Source organism: Canis aureus, chromosome 11 (assembly GCF_053574225.1).
Source record: "Canis aureus isolate CA01 chromosome 11, VMU_Caureus_v.1.0, whole genome shotgun sequence".
Classification (NCBI taxonomy): Eukaryota; Metazoa; Chordata; class Mammalia; order Carnivora; family Canidae; genus Canis; species Canis aureus.
In genome coordinates, this window is record NC_135621.1 from 24,286,493 (window position 1) to 24,305,699 (window position 19,207).

The 19,207-nt window shown below is 57.0% G+C and overlaps 1 protein-coding gene across 4 annotated transcripts in view; it reads right to left on the reverse strand.

Annotated features, from left to right (window-relative positions):
* Positions 1–1,040: 1,040 nt before the first annotated feature.
* Positions 1,041–19,207, reverse strand: part of PARVB (parvin beta) — a 96,780-nt gene continuing 78,613 nt past the window's right edge. For all 4 annotated transcript variants that reach the window (XM_077914177.1, XM_077914180.1, XM_077914178.1 and 1 more), the window contains exons 9-13: positions 15,832–15,893; positions 13,285–13,353; positions 7,852–7,953; positions 3,953–4,025; positions 1,041–2,723 (exon numbers count right to left, since the gene is read on the reverse strand). In XM_077914177.1, the coding sequence (XP_077770303.1) occupies positions 2,647–2,723; positions 3,953–4,025; positions 7,852–7,953; positions 13,285–13,353; positions 15,832–15,893 (383 nt within the window). In that variant the 3' untranslated portion in view covers positions 1,041–2,646. The remainder of the gene's footprint in view (positions 2,724–3,952; positions 4,026–7,851; positions 7,954–13,284; positions 13,354–15,831; positions 15,894–19,207) is intronic.

A 19,207-nucleotide genomic window follows, 5' to 3' on the forward strand; every position in this document is an offset into this window, starting at 1 on the left:
GGGAGTCTGCTTCTCCCTCTGCCTGTATCTTTGCCTCTCTGTGTCTCTCATGAATAAATAAATAAAATCTTAAAAAAAAAAAAACCCAGCTCTTTATCACCTCCAATAAGGACATGCGGGCCCATGGGTTCGGGGCTCCACGTGCATAAGATCCTATAGTTGTTGCAGGGGAAGCAAAGCTGCAAGCAGCCTCCCCGTGGCCAGGGGGGACTCAAACAGCCACTCGGAGGAGGATAAAAGGTGACCATCTCGCCACCCCCACCTGGGCCCACGCTCGGGGCCCCTAACCCTGAGCCGGCGCCACTTGGGCGCAAATTCTCTCGCTGTCACTTAGTTCCTGCGGAGGGCCCCCTGCCCCCCCCCACACACACTCCCCGCCGACAGAAAAACAATCCACTGAAAATGTGGGTCAATGGAGAAGGAGAGGTTCTAGAACTTTCCAGGGTCAAGGAAGAGGCTTCTGCTGCAGAGGTTACCCCCAAGAAGATGCCCAGGCATGCCAGGGTGTGAATGTCCAGGCCTCGTGTTGAGCTGATTGAAAGCGGACAGTGAAGGGAGGAGGCTGAGATGCACACGGCGCAGGGGCCTTGGCAGGTGTGCAGAAGGCAGACCTGCCACCTCCGAACCAACCTGAATAAAACCAGGTTGGAACACAGATCACACGCCTTGCTGGCACCGTGGCCTTCAACAGTCGGCAGAGGCAGCTGCGCCTGTTCACGTCGGCCCGCATCTCGGGATCCCCTGTACCCTCCTCCCAGGAGCACAGAGGGCTTGCCGTGTGCTCCCTGCCCAGTGAGGAGGATCTCCCCGCCGCCCAGCACCACTGCCTCCCCTCGCAGCCGCCAGAGCTGCCCACCTGGGCTGAACACCCCGAGACTGCATTCGTTCCAAACACCATCTCTCCCGCCCCCTCCGCCCCCCTGGGCCCCCAGGGGTGAGCACAGCCCCGCCAGGCCCGCCTGTGAACGCCGCACGGCTCTGGGGGCCGGCTGGGATTCTATGTGTGTGATGAAGTCAGCACAGAACGTTCCAGCCTTGGCTATTTTGTCAAAGTGGCCCTTTAATGTCACCGCATCCCACAAGAGACACCGTAATACTGTTTTAATTATTTCTTGCTCCTGCTGGGAAACCACTTCCATCACAACGGTTATTTGGAAACTCCCGCCAGCCTGGCGGCTGTAGAGCTGAGACACAACAGCAAAGGGTTTCCTGAGTCGCGAGCGCCGGCGTTCGATTTAATACTAACAACCAGCTCAACAGCTCTGATCGACAGTGGGAAGGTGAAAATCTGAGATGAGAAAGACCCGTCCTGCTTGGCAGCAAATGCTGAGCCCAGGGAGGAGGCTGCCGGCGGGGGCGCTGCAGGTGCAGTGACACAGTGCAGGTGCCCCCCTCAGCAGAGGGGAGGCCCCCCCATCTTTCTTGAGCCAAGGTGAGTAGGAGAGGGGACCAAGAGCATCCCTTTTGGGAGTACCCAGTGGGAGATGCCAGCAGGGTTCCAGAAAGCCATGCTGCGGGGGAGGGGGATGAAGACTTCATATCCCCCCAGTAAGGGCTGAACTGTGTCCCCCGGAATCCATATGTTGAAGCTCTAACCCTGAGCACCTCAGAATGTCACCATACTTGGAGATGGGGTCTTTGCAGAGGCCAGGACGTTACAATGAGGTCATGGGTGGCCCTCATCCCTATGGCTGGTGTCCTTATAAGAGGAGATTAGGACACAGCCAGGGACAGAGGGAGGACACGGGGGAGGGATGGCCACCTGCAAGCCAAGGAGAGGGGCTTCCGGCGGCGCCAGCCCTGCCTCAATGCTGGGCTTCGGGCCTCCGCCGCTGGGAGACAACACAATCCTGTTTTCCTGTCGTCTAAGCCCCCACTTTGTTACAGCGGCCCCTGCAAATGGAGAGACTCCGTTTTTTAAAAGCTTAAAAATGCATCGATTCCCAAACAGGGCCTCTGAGATGTGTCAAGCGACATTTTAGATCTGGTTCCTGACGCAGCCCACTTGGCTGTCACCAAAAAAACAAAAACAAAAACCCAAAACAAAAACACCAAAAAAAACCCCCTCCAAAATTGCCTCAGCAAATTCTGCCTCCCACGCAGTGGCAGCTGAGGGTCACCCGGGTCTTAGACGTTTGTGCAAAAGGTAAATGAAAAGAATACTGGCTGATCAAGAGGCAGAATGTGGGGCGGGCCCTCCCATCCCATCAGAAGCTTCTGGGACTTTAGAGGGGAGTTTTTAAAACTACAAAATGCTTTTTACTAAAAAGGCCTTGCTTCCAAGGAGAGTCGCCCGCACCGGTCAAGCTGACCCATGGCTCCTGCAGAGCGGTCGGGGCTGCTGTGATCACCCGCGGTCATTAACTCCTCCGTGGAAAGGCTTGCGGGGCACCCCTCCCACAGGCTGGGGGATTTGGGTGGGATCAGGGCCGACTAGTGAGAACCCATGGGGCCACACACAAGCACAGCGGGGTGCCGAACCCTGCATTTTAAAGGATGCTGCCCACTGTGTGTTACACTACGGAGCTTATGAGCAATGACCCAAACAGGCTGGTGGAGCAGGGGTGGGGTGGGATGGGGTGGGGTGCGGTGGGGTGGGGGAAGCCAGGCCCGCACGCCCGGCACAGGCTCTGCGGCTCACTGCTGTCACTCCAGATTCTTGTATTTGGTGAACAGGTTGTAAAGAACTCTCAGGGTGGATTTGAGATCCAGGTTCACCACATCTGTGGAAGAAAAGAGAGGCGCTGTTGGAGAGGCGAGAGGACCTGAGCCCTGGTGCTGGTGCGCAGGAGGCATGGGGTTAAAGTGCTTCTGGTTAAAGACCGACCCCCTGGGTGGTGCCATCTCGAGTGGCCCTGAGAGGCCCCAGGCTGCCAGCCCCCTGAGCGAGCCCCTGGGATGGCCAGGACCAGGCTGCTCCTCCTGCATCCCTTCTAGGACGTGGGTCCGGCAAGTCTGGGGACCCATGGTGTCTATGTGCTGTGGGATCTCCAACAGCCAAGCACCTACCTGTGCCAGGACAGAGCGCAGGCCTTCTGGGGCAGGGTGGGGCCAGGGCTGCTGCCCTCTCCTGCGCCCTCAAGGCCAAGCGATGGGCTACATGGTGCGGCCCACGGCAGGACCCTCGGCCCGTCAAGTCCAGGCTGCCTTCTTTGGTGGGAAGGGCACCTGGGTTTCCTCCTCACTTGCCCTATGACTTAGCCAACAAGTACCTTCCCTGCTCTGGGCCTCTGCCTGTTTGCCGGTGAAACTGGCCCATCGGACCAGATGAGGCCAAAGGCCCTTCTCTGGCCACAGAACGATCACCATGCTCTCCCGCTGTAGGCACTCACCCCCAGAGCAAGACATAGCACCCCGTACAGAGGAAGGCTGCCGAGCAGCTGCCGTGAACCGACAGGCGGCCTTGTACCTGGTCCCGGAGTGCATTTCCAGCCTCCGCCCAGAGCCGGAGGGAAGCACAGGGAGCTGGCGCAGGGAGCTGGTTCCTTCCTGCCTCTCCATTTTGTAAAGGAGACCAAGACTCACCGAGGAGAGACGGCCTGCCGACCAGCTTACCGACTCAGGGGGAACGCAAGGGCTCACATGTGCACCCGGGGCTCCCCGGGACTCCCCGCTGCTGCTCAGACCCACACGCAGCATGACCGTGCCTCATCCCTGCTCACAAGCACTGCCCTTTGTTGGCCATCAGGGACACAGCCTGACACTCGTCCAACTGCGGCAAGCCTTTCATACCCTCTCAAGGCATGAAACAGCATCTCTAGCCTGAGTGCTGGCACCTGCAGGGCGTGCAGATCCCGAGGCTCGTGGGCAAAGGTCACGTCCTCTGTCCGAGTCAAGCAGTTACTAGCGACCAGCGACAGTGGTTCTGCCAGCACAGTCCTCCTGGGTCCCTGAAGCTAAGAGCACAGGGGGCGCGGGGGCCGGGGTTGGCAGGGCGGGGGCCGGACGTTACCTTCAGGCCGAGCTTTGGGTGTCTTGAGCCCTCCGTCCAGCATCAGCTCAAAGGCAAACGCCACGTTGTGGACCTGCCAGGGCAGTGAGAGCAGAATCGGTACATCCACAGGCCCCAACGGGCCCAGTGCAGGGCGCCGGCTGGGCAGGGGTGTAGGGCGAAGATGTTTACTAGACGGTCCTTACTCCGCTCAACCAGTGACGGGGGCAGCTCAGAGAGATGCAGGGGTGAAGGCACAAAGCCTGCCCTCGAGGGCCCTGGGGTCCCCAAGCGTCTGCTCTGCCACAGGCCACACAATGAGAAGTGACAGTGACTCTGGCACTTTCACAGACAAGGAAGCCAAGGCTCGGAGAGGACGTCACTTCCCAGAAGCACCCAGAGCTCCACACTGTCCCCAGCCCAGAGCAGTCTGCCCACTGTGCGCTGGGAGGGCCTCACAGAGCCGCGTGTGCACAGCTGCGGGCAGGACATCCCGCTCAAGGGCAGTGGTGGGGTGGCCCAGGTACCAGGGACCCTGCTGGAACGGAAGTCAGCCCGGTGGTGGCTGCAGGTGGCAGGACCCTGGTTCTGACCTCGACTTACCAGATGTCACAGGAAGATGGATGCCCGCCCCCCCCCCCCGACTTCTCCCCGAAATGAAAGGTACCACTCAGCCCACGAGGATGCTGGAAGCTTATATTCTGCTAACAGCTTCTAAAGAGGTTTAAAATAACACCTTCTCTGCTGCATTTATCACCTGAATCACAGGGACGCCGGGAGACCAACCACATCACAGCCAGCCATCTGCTGGGAGCAAAGGCTGTCAGGGGGTGGGGTTGGGGGGGCACCAGAAAATGAAATAAATCATAGAGTCAGAGCTAGAGAGGACCCTGGGGCCCTTAGTAATCAAATATCCTCTCAACAGTAATATCTTTACGATTTCCGTGTAAATGAACCAGAAATACGGGCATTTTACTTGTAGTTTAATAATTAACCAGGAAAATGATGTTTGACAAAATAACCTGCAGTTGATCAACCCCTCCCACTCACTCCCCCCACCCCCACCTCACCCCCGCACAGGAGCTCAGGGATGGCATAGTGGCCTCCAGGACCCTCGACGGCACCAGCACTGGGCAGGTGGCGCTCAGAGGGGCCCCGTGTGGGGACAGTCCCCTCGCACCCAGCCCTGGATGGGGCTGCACGTGACCAGACACAGGGGGCAGGGGGATCCCGGGCCATTCCCGAGGGCCAAGTGGGAATGCCACGCAGGGTGTCAGACACCTGGGTGCACGGGGCCGGCCTGGCCCAGAGGAGGGGCGGTGGGGATGCGCCAAGGCTGCTTTTCGGAGGCAGTCCCGGGGCCGAGGTGGGTGAGGACAGGAGAGCTGGCTCCTGGTAAAGTGCTCGGCGCTGAGCAGGTCGGGCTCCTGAAACCCCACACCTGCCCTGCCCAGGCTTCCCTTCTGCTTTCTTCTCACTCTGAGCAAACCACCAGGCAGGAAGTCCTGGCTGCCCTGCTCTCATCCCAGAGGCACCCTCACCTCCGCCGACCCCTGGCCCCAGGCATCGGGAACAGTGCAGCCAGAACAGCAAAGAGCTCCCCAGACCCGAGGGGACCAGGCCCCAAGCCGCCCCTGGGAGCCAGCCACCCGGCCAGGACACCCTGAAATCCTTGCCCTCTGCAATTCACGGGATTTTTGAAAACCTGGCCAGGCGATGGAAGGATAGAAGTTTCCAGAACAGGGGCGGATCCCATTTCCTTGACCCCAGGGAGGGAATATGATGAGGGGACGGAATGCAAAGCCTTTCCTTGTATTTGCCGGCATGAACCAGCAGAGTCTCCAGTCCCCAGAGAGAGGGACTCTGTGGAGTCTTCCAGAAAGATGATCAATGGGCACAAGGTACTCAGCAAAGTGGCTCCCACTGAGTAAGAAGATAAAACACAAAGCCATGGCTCGTGCCCACGTCCCAGAAAGCTCAAAGAGCGCCGTTTGTCGTGTGCAGCAACCTAGGACATCCGAGCTGTCTGGTCTCATTGTTTTTTAAATCCAGGGCAATTGTTTAAAAACACAGGTCATCACTCCGTGTGGGGAGAGCAGCCCCGGGCCTGTCTCCTGTTGCGCTCAGAAGACGCTCAGTGCCCTCCCTTCTGGAAACGCAGAGCTCCCAGCGTTGGAGCAGACACGCCCCCACGGAGCCTGCGCCCCCAGGAGACAGCTAGTGGGTGGACCCCAGCAGCCCCCACAGTCCTGCCACAGCTGCAGGCAGCGCCCAAGAGCTCGGGTGCAGGGACCGGCCTGGAGCGAGTTCAGGTCTATGCAGCAGGGAGATGCCACTGCCCGTGAGCTCGTGATGCCAGGAGGCTAATAAAGAGGACGAGCTTGCAAAGAACCTGCCAGTGACTCTCATGATGAGTATCGCTCCCCCAAGAGGGACCAGGAAGCCGGTTAAGAATCCACCAGAATTCTAGCATCTTCCCCAAGGAGAGCTCCGGCTGCCCGCAGAGCCACCCCCACCCCCAGGGCGTCCCCTTTGTGAGGGTGAATGGGCCACTGGACGCTCTCCCCTAAAGCAGCCTTCCCTCCATGGCTCTGGAGATGGTCCTTAGGCCTCCCGCACCTCCCAGGCCAGGGCAGCAACCAACAAAAACTCTCAGCCCTGTTGCAAAGGGAATAAGGCCGGAGGCGGAGGGAGGGCACCCCTGCCCCCGCCAGGTGCACAGTCTCATCCTGGGAAGAAACCCAGATCCAGATACTTGGCTCAATTCACCGCTGCTGCCAGCATTGTTATTAATTTGAACAAAGGAGGAAATCTCTCTCCCACACGATGCTTCTGCCACCAGCCAGGTCGGGCCTGGAAACGCACGAGCCTCTTCGCCACATCAGCTGTGTGCTCGTTTCCAGAACGAAGCAAAGGCGCCCTTGTCTCCTAATGGGAGTTCTGCTCGTTCCCCTGGCTCGAGCTCTCTGCATTCACCACGGCTCAAACGTGCCAGGACCTCTCTACTCTGTTCTGATTCCATCTCAGCAGGCGAGGCAAGAGCAATTTGGCCACGAGCAAGCTGCCTGCAAGGTGCCAGAAGTATGCAGATTGATAAACACTGGCCCCACTGTCGGATGTTTCTCTGGCGGCCACCACCCGCTTGCATCGTCGGCCTCTCTGACTCACGGGTCTAGCACTTTGGGAAAAATCAAGTGACAGATGCCCGTGAGTCCAAAGCAATACGGATCGTGCATAAGCCAAGCTTCTAAAGGCAACGCACTAACTACTGTCTGCATAGGCTGAACTCTGGGGAGGCCCCGAGCAGCGGGCAAAACACCCGGTCACACGCAGTGAACACGAGACGTGGCAACCCGAACTCAGAGGTTGCATCCTTTGACCCAAACGATCCTATTGGGGGGGATGTTCCTAGAAAATTCACAGGAATGGATATATATGTCTATATTTGAGGAGATGCCCTATTATTTCAAGGGGGGAAAACCCCAGAAATGAGTTAATTGTCCAAGAGTAGGGGAGACAGGGAGACAGTGCCTCAGAGCTGTGGGGCTTTGTGCTACCGCTGAGAAGAGCACTTGAGGAGGTGGACCTAGCCGGGAGAACCGGAGGTGACACATGCACATCAACAAACAGGAGAAGGATTTGCAACTCTACAGACGTCCCACCACAGTGATTAAAAATGGTACCGTCTCATGGTGAAAGACCCCAAGAGAATGTGGCACAGGACACTTGGGTTTATGTCTACTGCTAAGGGTTGGGTTGTGTCTAATTGCAGGACCATTTGTGGGGCAGTTTTTTGTTTTTTGTTTTTTTTGGAGGACTCCAGCCAGAGCCCCAAGAAGAGCCACGGGGGATAATCTAGGTTGCGTGCTTTAGTGAGGACGCCTGGGGCTGCTCTGAGGATGGAGACCACACACACGTACCTTCTGGTCGAAGCTGTCTGGGGTCAGATAGAAGTTGTGCAGGGGCACAAAGTAGTCTTCTAGAAGGCCCATGAGCAGAACCAGGTACACGCCATCTGCAAACTACAGAGAAACACGCGGTGATGTGTCTGGGCTGTACATGGAGGTGGTGAATGCTCTGCACCGATTCAAACGAAGGAGAATGTTTTCATGTCAGAAATCCGTGCCTCGTGCAGGCAGGAACCCGCAATTAGGTGAAGGAAGGACCTGGGTGCGAAGCATGTGGCTCGGGACTGGATGTGGCCACACATGTGGTTGGGGCTGGAGCGCATCCACAGGGATGGGGCCACGGCTCTGGATCCGGACAGCCTGGCCATGAGGTCTGTCTCCCCAGGACTGACCTCGGGGTAACACTGGTTCCCCTCTCTCAGGGTTGGCATGAGGACCCGGCAAGAAGGGAACAGGGAGCACCCCACATATGGCGAGCATGTCATGGGTGTTGGCAGCTGGCGGGATCCACTCATGACCTGCAGGACGCCCTAGGCTCTGGTTTGGGGTTTGCTGCCCTGTTTCCCATGCTCACTTTGTCAGCTCCTGAGCACTTTCTTCAGTGCTGGACGAGGTGTTCCCATGCTTGAGCCTGGTGACAATGAGCCTTTGTGTGTCCATCTAGATGAGCATCTAGTGTCCATCCCAGCTAGACCCTGAACACTGAGCAGCACTGGGGCAGGGAAAGCCCTGCAGGCTGCAGCCCTCAATCAAGACCTCTCTCCTGGCTCGAGCTAGACCTGGGTGGCCCTTCGGCTCAGGGCGTGATCCTGGGGTCCTGGGATAGAGTCCACAGCGGGCTTCAGTGGGGAGCCTGCTTCTCCCTCTGCCTGGGTCTCTGCCTCTCTCTGTGTGTCTCTCATGAATAATAATAATAATTAAAATCTTTAAAAAAAAAAAAAAAAGACCCCTCTCCCCACCACCTGGCCCAGCAGCACCTCCCACCCACAGGAGAGGAACCAGGAATCTAAAACAAAAGACCCAGCTCTTTGGCAGACAGCCCTCCTCACCCCCAATAAACCAGGGAGCAGCTACTTCCTTTAAAGGTGAAGCAACGGAGATCAGTGAGGACACAGCAAATTGCCCGAGGGGACAAGAGAACCAAGGCACAGTCCACACCTGGAGGGCAGATGGCATCTCTGAGGGGCTGAGCCCTGCTGGGTCCACTGCAGGCCCAGCCTCCTGATGTCTGAAATGGTGTCATCCAATATGACAGTCCCTGGCCGCATGTGCCTATTAAACCTAGACTTTTTAAAAAGATTTTATGTATTTATTGATGAGCAACACAGAGAAAGAGGCAGAGACACAGGCAGAGGGAGAAGCAGGCTCCATGCAGGGAGCCAGATGTGGGACTCGATCCCAGGACTCCAGGATCACGCCCTGAGCTGAAGGCAGATGCTCAACTGCTGAGCCACCCAGGCGTCCCTATTTTTTCGTTTGAATGTTGCAGACTTATTTTTTTTTTTACTATGGTAAAATATACATAATGTGAAATCTCCCATTTTATACATGTTTGAGTATTCAGGTGAGTGGCATTAAGTCCATTCATACTGTGTGCATCCATCCATCCATCCATCCGTCTGTCCATTCCAGAACTCTCATCATCTTGCAAAACTGAAACTCCGTGCCCATTAAACAAAAACTCCCCCAAACCTCTCACCCAACCCCTGGTGTCCACACCCTACTCTCTGTCTCTGAATTTGCCTCCTCTAGGGGACATCACATAAGTGACACTGTACGATATTTATCCTTTCATATCTGGCTTACGTAGACTTTTTTTTAGTTGAGATAAAGCATACATAAAATTTACCATGTTAAGAACTTTCATACTATTATGTAACCAAGTGCCAAAACTCTTACGTCTACAAAATGCTTAAATTAATTAAAATAGGGGGCAGCCCGGGTGGCTCAGTGGTTGAGCGCCGCCTTCAGCCCAGGGTGTGATCTGGAGACTCAGGATTGAGTCCGCACTGGGCTCCCTGCAGGGAGCCTGCTTCTCCCTCTGCCTGTGTGTGTGTGTCTCTCTCTCTGTGTCTCTCATGAATAAATAAATAGAAAATCTTTAAAAAAGAAGAAAAAAACAAGAGCTCCTTCCCCCATCCTAGACAGGCCACCAAGGCCTCCAATTTAAAGATGTAAAGTCAAAATCAGAAACATCCAGTATCACCGAGTTGAAAGGGGAAGGGCAGCTAAGAAACAAAGCCCAAGGCAGAGGGACACCATCCTTCCAAGGAGAGCGTTCCAGGCCCTGGTCCAACATGATCTGACTGGTGAATGCCCCACGTCTGCGTGGCAAGGGTGTCATGCGTCCACACCATGAGGAAGCCACATTACTCATCTCCTTAGGGGGATCAGAGGGCTTTTTAAAACCACGTCCCCTCCATGCAGCAGCTCCCCCCGACTGTGCTCCAGGAAGAGTGTGCTGGCCAGACTCTCCCGGTGACACGGCCCCTGCAGGCCCAACGAAACCAGCTCAGTCGTCAGCGCTGACCCGTTTCCAGGACATCCGTGAATGAATATCCTGCCCCTACCAAACTGCCCAGGAGGTGCAGGGAGGCGAGCGGGTCAGAGAGCCTCTGCTCCTTCCCACGGCCTCGCCATGCCCGGGTGGTGGGAGAGATGGGGGCTGCAGAGGAAGGCGTGGCAGGGAGAGGGGTGCCGGGGAGGGTGGGAGCCAGGTCCAGCTGGCGGCTTATCAGCCCACGGGCTGGACGCTTCTAGTTCACACTCAGGAGAGCACACATTTGTCATGAGGCAGGGGCATGCCCTTGCTCAGACCCCACGGATGCCCCACGGACACCCCACAGCTCCCACGGCTCCCAGGGCAATGCCCAGCTTGCAAGGGTATGACCTCCATCAAGCCCCCCCCCTTATCTGCTGCCCCCTCAACATGAGGAGAGAAGCGCAGAGACACGGAGTAACCGGCCCAAGTGCCGCAGAGCTAGGAAGCTGCCCAGAATATAGGAGTGGTTTTATTTTATCTTATTTTTAAAGATTTTATTTATTTATTCATGAGAAACACACAGAGAGGCAGAGACACAGGCAGAGGGAGAAGTAGGCTCCTTGTGGGGAGCCCGATGCAGGACTCGACCCCAGGACCCCCGGGGTCACGCCCTGAGCCAAAGGCAGACCCTCAACTGCTGAGCCACTCAGGTGTCCCTACAGGAGTGGTTTTAAAAAGGAGGGAAAAACACATGCATGTCACACACGCGCACACACATGCACACACCCTGAGCCGGACTTTGAGCCCAGGTCTCCCTGAGGATGCACGTTATTTATAAAAATCTCTCTTCTGGTGGACCAGTGGTTAGAAATACTTTTAAGATACTCCTTGAAGCACGGTGGTAGAGAAAAAAAAGGGAGACGCCGAGCACATAACGATCAATGCAAACCGAGGTGTAGGGTCACAGTCGGGATGTCCGGCGACCACTGCTGCTGTGTGTGCATCACCCCGGGTGGGGCGGGGGGAGTGACAGCTGGGAACGGCTGGCAGGGCCCAGGATGCCCAAGAGGGCAAACCTCCCCGGGCCCTGGAAGCATCACTGCCTTTGCACTGACGATCCCACTGCCGGGTCCCTCCCCCCCATCACAACAGTGGGATGCGCCCCATCCCGAGGAGCCGGCTTAGTGACATGCGGCCCAGCCTCAGGACGGAATAGAAGGCAGTCCTCAGAGGTGACTGGTACGGACGGACAGACTGGGCAAGGGAAGAGGGTTAGATGCCATCATGCGCACAGACTCAAATAAACAAAATACGCGTTACACAAGAGCTGTACAGTGAGAGCCACGGTCACCTGCAAAACGCACCTACGCACACGCACGACGTCTAGAACACACATCCGACCATGAGGTGCAGTCAGTTAGGTCTGGGGAGGAGGAAGCGGGGAGGCGGCGAGGAGGGAGGAAGGGGAACTGTTATTTTTAGGCTGGGACGCTCCTGGACTGAGGAAATAGCCAACGGCAGGTCATGAGGCTGGGTGCGCAGTGCCCGCAAACTACGACAAACGACGCACCGATGAATATACTAATTAAAAACGGTCCATTGGGCTTTCTAGTACAGACCCGTGCTGTCCAGGATCAGCCAGCCAGGTGGAAGAAAGGTCCAGAACAAAACCCCCCGGCACCGTTATCTCCGGGTGCTGGGATTAGGGATGATTTTTATTTGTTTTGCTTATCTGCGTTTTCAGACATTCTACAATGAACCTGAATTACTTTTTTAATTAGAAAAGCAAATGGGAAAAGGCAAAGCAAGACACAGAACGGAAGCAATCGCCCAGGGGTTTAAGAAGGATCGGCTGGGGGTTAGAGGGAATCTGCACCGAGAGGTCTAAAGACTCTGAATTCAAGCATCCAGCTAATCCTGGGAAAATTATATTTTGTCTTCGATGCCTGGGGAGCGTTTGAAACAGATTTTCACTGTGTGACGTTAGCTCTGAGCGGAGTGGGGGAGTATATTTTATATACTAGCTGCAGGAGAAATATTTTGTGCACCCTCGTTGGACAGGTATTTAGCGAGCACTTGCTCAGTAAGCATGGCCGTGGAGAACAGAAGCAGGGGCACGGAACGTTCTAGACTGAAAGAATTGCACGTGCCACAGCCCTTCGGTGGGGGTGGCAGGACGTCTCAGAGGGTGTTACAGGTTCAGCTGGGTCCCCCTCAAAAAAAGTGTTGGAGTCCTAACCCGCAGAACCTGTGACTGTGACCTTATTAGGAAGTATGCTCATGACGGAGGTAAGATGAGGTCACCGGGATGGGCCCTAATCCAACACAACCAGTGTCCTAACTAAAAGGGGACATCTCGGGACCCCTGGGTGGCTCATCTGCCTTTGGCTCAGGGCATGATCCTGGGGTCCCAGGATCGAGTCCCACATCGGGCTCCCTGCAGGGAACCTGCCTCTCCCTCTGCCCGTGTCTCTGCCTCTCACTGTGTGTCTCATGAATGAATAAATAAAGTCTTTTAAAAAAATAAAATAAAAGCACGTTGAGATCCCAGCAACATGAATTGTTTCTTAAGAGGGGAATGGGTAGCTGATTTAAAAAAAAAAGGGGGGGGGACATCTGGACACGACACACAGACATGGGGGGGGAGTGTCAGGTGACGATGAAGGCAGGGATGCGGGTGAGGCGTCTACAACCCAGCGGACGTCCCTGCAGCTGGGGGAGAGGCCTGGCATGGAGCCCCCACCTCCCCCGACCCCCAGAGCCCCAGGAGGAAGCAGCCCTGCCAACACCAGTTGGGGACTCCAGCCTCCAGGGCTGTGAGGACGCCCACGTCCGTGGCACCGTGTTCCAAGCAGCCCAGGACGTTACAACAGAGGGCCTGGGGGAAGGCCAAGGAGGCCCACCCGGGATCAGAGCACAGGCTGAAACCACAGGCAGGTGCCTCACCCCGGAACGCTGCTCACCTGGGTCTCCAGCTCTGTCACCTCCAAGTTCAGCTTATTCAGGTGCTTGTTCACAAACGTGATGAGAGACTGTCAAGGCAAAGACAGAGACGGGAGCCGTGAGTGAGGCGGTCTGCTCCCATCCACCCACCCGGACGGATCTGCCCTTGCCGTCACCCGCTTTGTGAGACGCTTCCAGGATCTCCTCCGTTTGCTAAAATAAAAGGCTCACGTGCATCCAGCGAGCCCTGGTCTTCATGCAACCATGCCTGACTCGCCATCCCAGCTGCAGAGGAAAACGCACAACCCCGGCCAACCTGTGTGCGTGCGCACGTGCTCGGCCACACACGCGTGTTTACCGATCCTGTAGTGGAACAATCAGCGCCCTTAGGAAGGATACAATCGTCAGGGGAAGAGGATTCCATTGTTAGATGTGTCCTGGATGTACAGGAATGACAGGAGGCCGCCCCGGCCCCCCCACACCCCGAGGGACCACACACATCGGCCTCCGTAACCTGCAGCAAGCTGGATCTCAGGAAACAGGGCCCCCAGCGTCTCGTCTCTAACCGAAGTTTAAAACTTGTCACCTGGAACGTCTCAGCCAGCAAACCCAGCTTCGATGGGACGCCACGCCAGCTGCACCCCCACCCCTAGACATGACCACCCGGCCCTGCCTTATTCATTCTCTTTAAATTTACTGAGCAGCTACTACATGCAAGGCACTCTGCTTGATGCGGGGGCCATGAAGACGGCAAGAGAGGGCCCCGCCTGGACAGCCTGCGGCACGGTTCTCCACCTTAGCCCCTGGTGGAGGCAGCGAGGAAATCGAGAGCTAGGACCCAGCGTGTGAGATATGCGATGGCAGGGAGGTTTGCTGAGTGCAAGGAGAGACGTGTGGACCCCCGCAGGAGCCAAGGGAGGTGACACCACGGGAGACGGGAGAGCAGAGGTGGGCAGAGTGGGCACCTGGGCCCTGCACACATGTGCCAACACTTGGGATCTTCAGGCCGCAGCTGGATGTAGCAGGAGGTGACCCTGGAGGGGTGGACAGGGTGCTCCTGCTTTTATCCTGGGGGAAAAGGAGCCACTGACATGGCGACTGTCAACGTGGGGGTGGGCAAGGGCCAGGCTGGAAGCAAGAACCGGTCGGGCAAATAAAAGGATTTTGTTTTGTCACTGGGGTCCCCACGGGCCCAAAATACGTCTTTTCAAAGAATTAACATCATATCTATCAAAAGACAGGCCATGGGCCACACCACAGTCAACACCATGTAGTAGACTGTGTGCAGGGCCTTTGCACAGAGTGGTAGGTCCTGCCTCTGGGTCCTGACAGATGGGGAAACTGAGGTAGGGGTTATCCTCTGCCTCAAGCCACCCAGTTGATAGGTGGGGGAGCCAGATATGAATCCTCTTGTGCATCCACTCAATGGGAGCCAGCTGTGGCAGGGGTAGGGGCTGGGGGCGGTAGGCACTGCTCGGAGGCCCCAAGGTGTGTCCCTCATGACCCAAGGATGCTAAGGCGGCTCCACCCCAGAAGGACCACTGGGGTGGTGCTGTCAGCCTTTTGCCAACGTGCTTCCCAGAACCAATCATCTCACTGTCCCAGGCTGGACCAGCATTTTCCAAAAGTGGGTTCCATGATCACCGTCAACCATGAGATAAACAGATCTCACCATTGACAAGCAAGTTTGGAAAATGCTTCCTGCCAAGTCCTCCCTTGGGAGAACTCCAACACCTTTACCATAGTAAAGGTCCTGAGACGTCCTGCATCAGGAAACCTGTTCTGGGGAATTGTGCCAGACAAAGAGGGCGCTCCCCTAGGTCACAGGCAGAAATGACCAACTGCTCCTTGGATTTCACAGGGAGGTGGGAAGTGCCTCCCCGCACTGAGACGTCTGCAGGCACAGTGGGCTGGGTGAGGACGAGCCCTCCTGACAGCTCATCCCCCTGGAAGCTCATCATTCCCCAGCCCCTGACTCCACAGCCTCAGTTCACATGGGGTTTTTTGTTGTTGTTGTTTTGTGGTTTTTTTTGTTTGTTTGTTTTTGTTTTTCACCCGTAGCCCACAAGCAGGCTGCCTGGGCTGATGAAGGTCTCGTCTTCTGCGCTCCTGGGCAGCGGGGAAATGGACCAAACAGGCGCCCCGAGCAGCTGGGCCAGCAGAGGCCTGCCCGTGTCCAGGGCAGGTCGTGAGTACAGCCCCACGGCAACGGGGCCTGCAAGAGCCAGCGGCTGACACACTCAAAAACACTGTCGCATTGAGAAAAAGCCTGGAGTCGAACGAAGCGCCGCGCTGGCGCCGGCTGGCTAATTCACTCAGCAGAAGCGGGCGGGTGGGCAGGAAGATACCCCGGGAGCAGAGATGTTGAGTTAAAAGGTGCTAATTTTATGCGCTGCAGTTACGTTTTTGACTATAATTACACTTCCATCCATGTGGCAAACATTTCAGAGATCTCAAACACGTTCCCACCTTCTCCCCGGCATGGGGTGCATGCTGCAAAAAAAAAAAAAAGCACGGGGAGAGGGGAGGCCTGGAGACGGGGGTTAGCAGCCCGACCCGGGGCTTACCTTCTTCACCACGCTGAGCTTGTCCGGGGCGTGGTCAAAGAGCGTGTCGAAGGCGTCGCGCTCTGCGTGGACAGGTGAAGGGACAGGCGGGTTAATGGAAACGCGCGGCGCTGCTCCGGTCCCGGCCCAACCCGGGAATCTGGCAGCTTCCGACCCCCTCCCCGGGGATGTCCCGCCCCTACTCTCCCCACCCGCCTAGAATTCTCGTCTTTTCCGCCAGAACCCAAGGGCAGGTGCGGTCGAGGAGCAGAATCAAGGAAAAGATGCTTCTCACTCTGTCTCGGTCTCTCTCAGTTTCTATCTTGTAACACGAAAGTCACGGGTGGTGCTCGAACATCCGCCCCCGTGACATCCTCGGCTTCAGGCATCCCCCGTCCGCCTCTCTCCGTCCCCACGCTCCGTGCACACCAGCGAATCTGCCGGCGCGGCGCCTCTGAGCCCGCCTCCCGATGGCACGGCTGCCAGCCCCGCACGGGCCTCACCGGGCACAGGCGGCCGCCTCCCGCCTCGGCTGGCCCACGCCTCCGCTCCTGGCCCTTCTCCCAGCTGGGACACTGGAGACCTGGATGGATCTTGCCCCTCCCCATCCCCGCCCCCTAACCAAAGCTCTCCAGCAGCTTCTCATCACTCCTACAATAAAACTCATTCCCTCTCCTATGGCTGATGGGACCCAGTGGGGGCAGTCACCAACCCCTCCCCCGGCTCCCAACACACACACACCCTCCCTGACTTCACTCCACTAACTGGTTTCTCAGCTTCTCCTCCATCACACGCCCACCACAGGGCCTTTGCACCTGCTGTTCACCTGCCACACTTCCTTCAGGTTGTTCTCGGATGTCAACTCCTCTGAAGGGCCTTCCATGACCATCCACGTCTAGAAAAGTGCCCCACACCTGCTGACCCTGGGACACTTCTTAGAGCACTTAATCACTACTTGAGAGTACATCCTACATTTGTCCATCTGTTGGCTCCTTCAGCCACTCCTTGCTGGCTGAAAACACCATCTCGCTTGTTCCCTCCACTGCCTCAGAACCAATCAACAAACCAGGAGACTCTGCTCTAGAATCTCTCTCCAGAACCCTCCTTGGGGGACACCTGTCATGTCCCACCCATTCTCCTTCTTCCTGGGGAGCCCTGCCCCATTCTGCTACCCAAGGACCCAGCTGTGGGCTCCAAATCAACACAGAATCAATCGTTTCCAACATGAGGCCACTGGAGGCCAGCTCAACGCGGCTCTCAGGGGATAAGAAGGAGCAGGGCAGGCTGGGAGCCAAGGGCCTGGTTCTGGCCTGGGGTTGCCGTGGCGGGGCCCCATGGAGGCAGGACGGAGCCCACTGCAGCCTGGAGTGCAGGCAGGAATACCAAAGCCTCGCAGTGGATGCAGGGCTGTGGGGAGTCGCTGGTGGTGTAGACAGGGAAAGGAGGGCTTCTGGAAGGCCCTATGGCCCCTGCTTCTATCTTCCAGGAGCCAGCTGTCTCCCCATCCCATGTGCTCAGAGGACCTTGGCCAGCAGAGAGGCCCACTGTTACCAGCAGGGGCTTGGGGACAAACCCCAGCATGCAGGTCTGGGGACTGGGGAGCCCAGCCGGGCTGCGTGGGGTGAGGGTACAAAGCCTCCACTGCCTGTTTGGAGATGGCGGGGAGCCCAGAACCAGAGCTGACCCAGGGCCTGCTTCAGGACTGCCTGGCCTGGTCCATGCAGGGGAGGGATGGAGGGAGGGAAGGAGGGAGAAATCAGAGAGAAGGCAGGCCGACACCCAAGTAGGCCAGACAACCAGGTCTTCTGGAGGAAGCATCCCAGCCCTGCCTACCAGCCGGGCCCCAAAAGGAAAGTGCTCAATGTCCAAGGTCTAGGGTGTGGGGAGGCAACTCACAGCCCCGCCCAGCCCAGGTAACATCCTCCTTGGCCTTGGGGGTGGGGTGAGGAAGGTGGGAGGCAAAAAGGACAGGAGAGGGGGACGGGCTGTGTATGTGTGAGCATGTGCGGTGTGTGTATACACACCCATGTGGGGAACGTGTGCATGTGTGGTGCACAAACACACACGCATGGGGGGGCCTATGTATGTATGTTGTACACGCACACACACATGGGGGTTTGCATGCATGTGCACGTGTTATGTATGGCATGCATACACCCATACGTGGGGGTGCACGTGTTTGGGGGGAGGACTGCCCAGCTTTCTTCACCTCAAAGCCAACAGTAACCAAAAGGCCCGACGCTGCAGGGTGCCCCCCCTCCAGCTTTTCTACCAAGGCAGCCGTACATTATTTTTATAATCATTTCAGTCAGATTATACTCAGTACAAGAGTCTGCTAAGGGGAAAAAAAAAGCTAAATCTTTTACAAAGCAAAATACAAACTTTAAATGCAGCTTGAGAAAAACCCTGGGAGCAGAACAGAGCTTGACGTCAGCCGGGTAAATTTAGCTGGGCCACCGCTGGGCTCACAGAGCGAAGGCGTGCAGGGAGCACGGGAGGGTGTGGAGGCCCGCCAGCCCCCAGCCACCCCGACCTGCAGCTGGGGCATGGCCCAACATCACAGGGCACGGCCGGGGGCCAGGGGCCAGGGAGCTTCTGCTGCGCCCCTGCAGGAAGCCTGGCCTTAGGAACGAACATAGATCCCGGTCGTCTGACCTCAAAGTCCCAGGACATCAGGCCAGTCGCTTCTTTCCCTAAGCAGCTGTTTTCCCCTCCTCCGTAAAGAAGGAGTAAAAATAGTCGCTAGCTCATGGCCAGTGTAAGAATTAAACTCACAGAGAATCAAGGGAGGAGCATGCCTGGCAGGTGTGTCGTGGGGACCCTGACCCCACTCCACCCCAATGTCCCACTGGCGGCTCTGGGGACGGTCACAGGGATAAAGAGGGAGCAGCTCAGCTCTGGGAGGGACCCAGGTTGGGTGGGGGCAGATGGGTAAACTGAGATAGCACAGAGAGGACAGGTACCCAAAACAAGCCAGGACGGTCATAGGGAGGGGATGAATCAGCCAGGACCGGCCAGCATCTGCCCCAGTGCGACCCTCATGGATGCTCATTTCAGTCCAAATGTTGTTTCGTTTGAGTAACATTTTTAAAATATAAATTGACTCCGCCTGTCTGCAGGGACCGGAGGCTGCAGCCACACTCAACCTGGCATCCACACCCGCCGTGGAACTGGGGATGTGCGCTCCCAGGTCTGACCCCGCGCCGGCCTGCGCAGAGGCTGAGGGGCAGAGGACCACTCCATGCTCTGGCCCCGTCCCTCATTCGTGTTATCGGCTCTGTCCCTGGAGGCACCCAAAGTCTGGGGACAAAGGGCCAGGGGATTGAGTGCGGCCTCACACGGGAGCCTTATGTTGAGCGGGGGTTTTGCTGGGACAAGGAGAGGAAGGGCGTTCCAG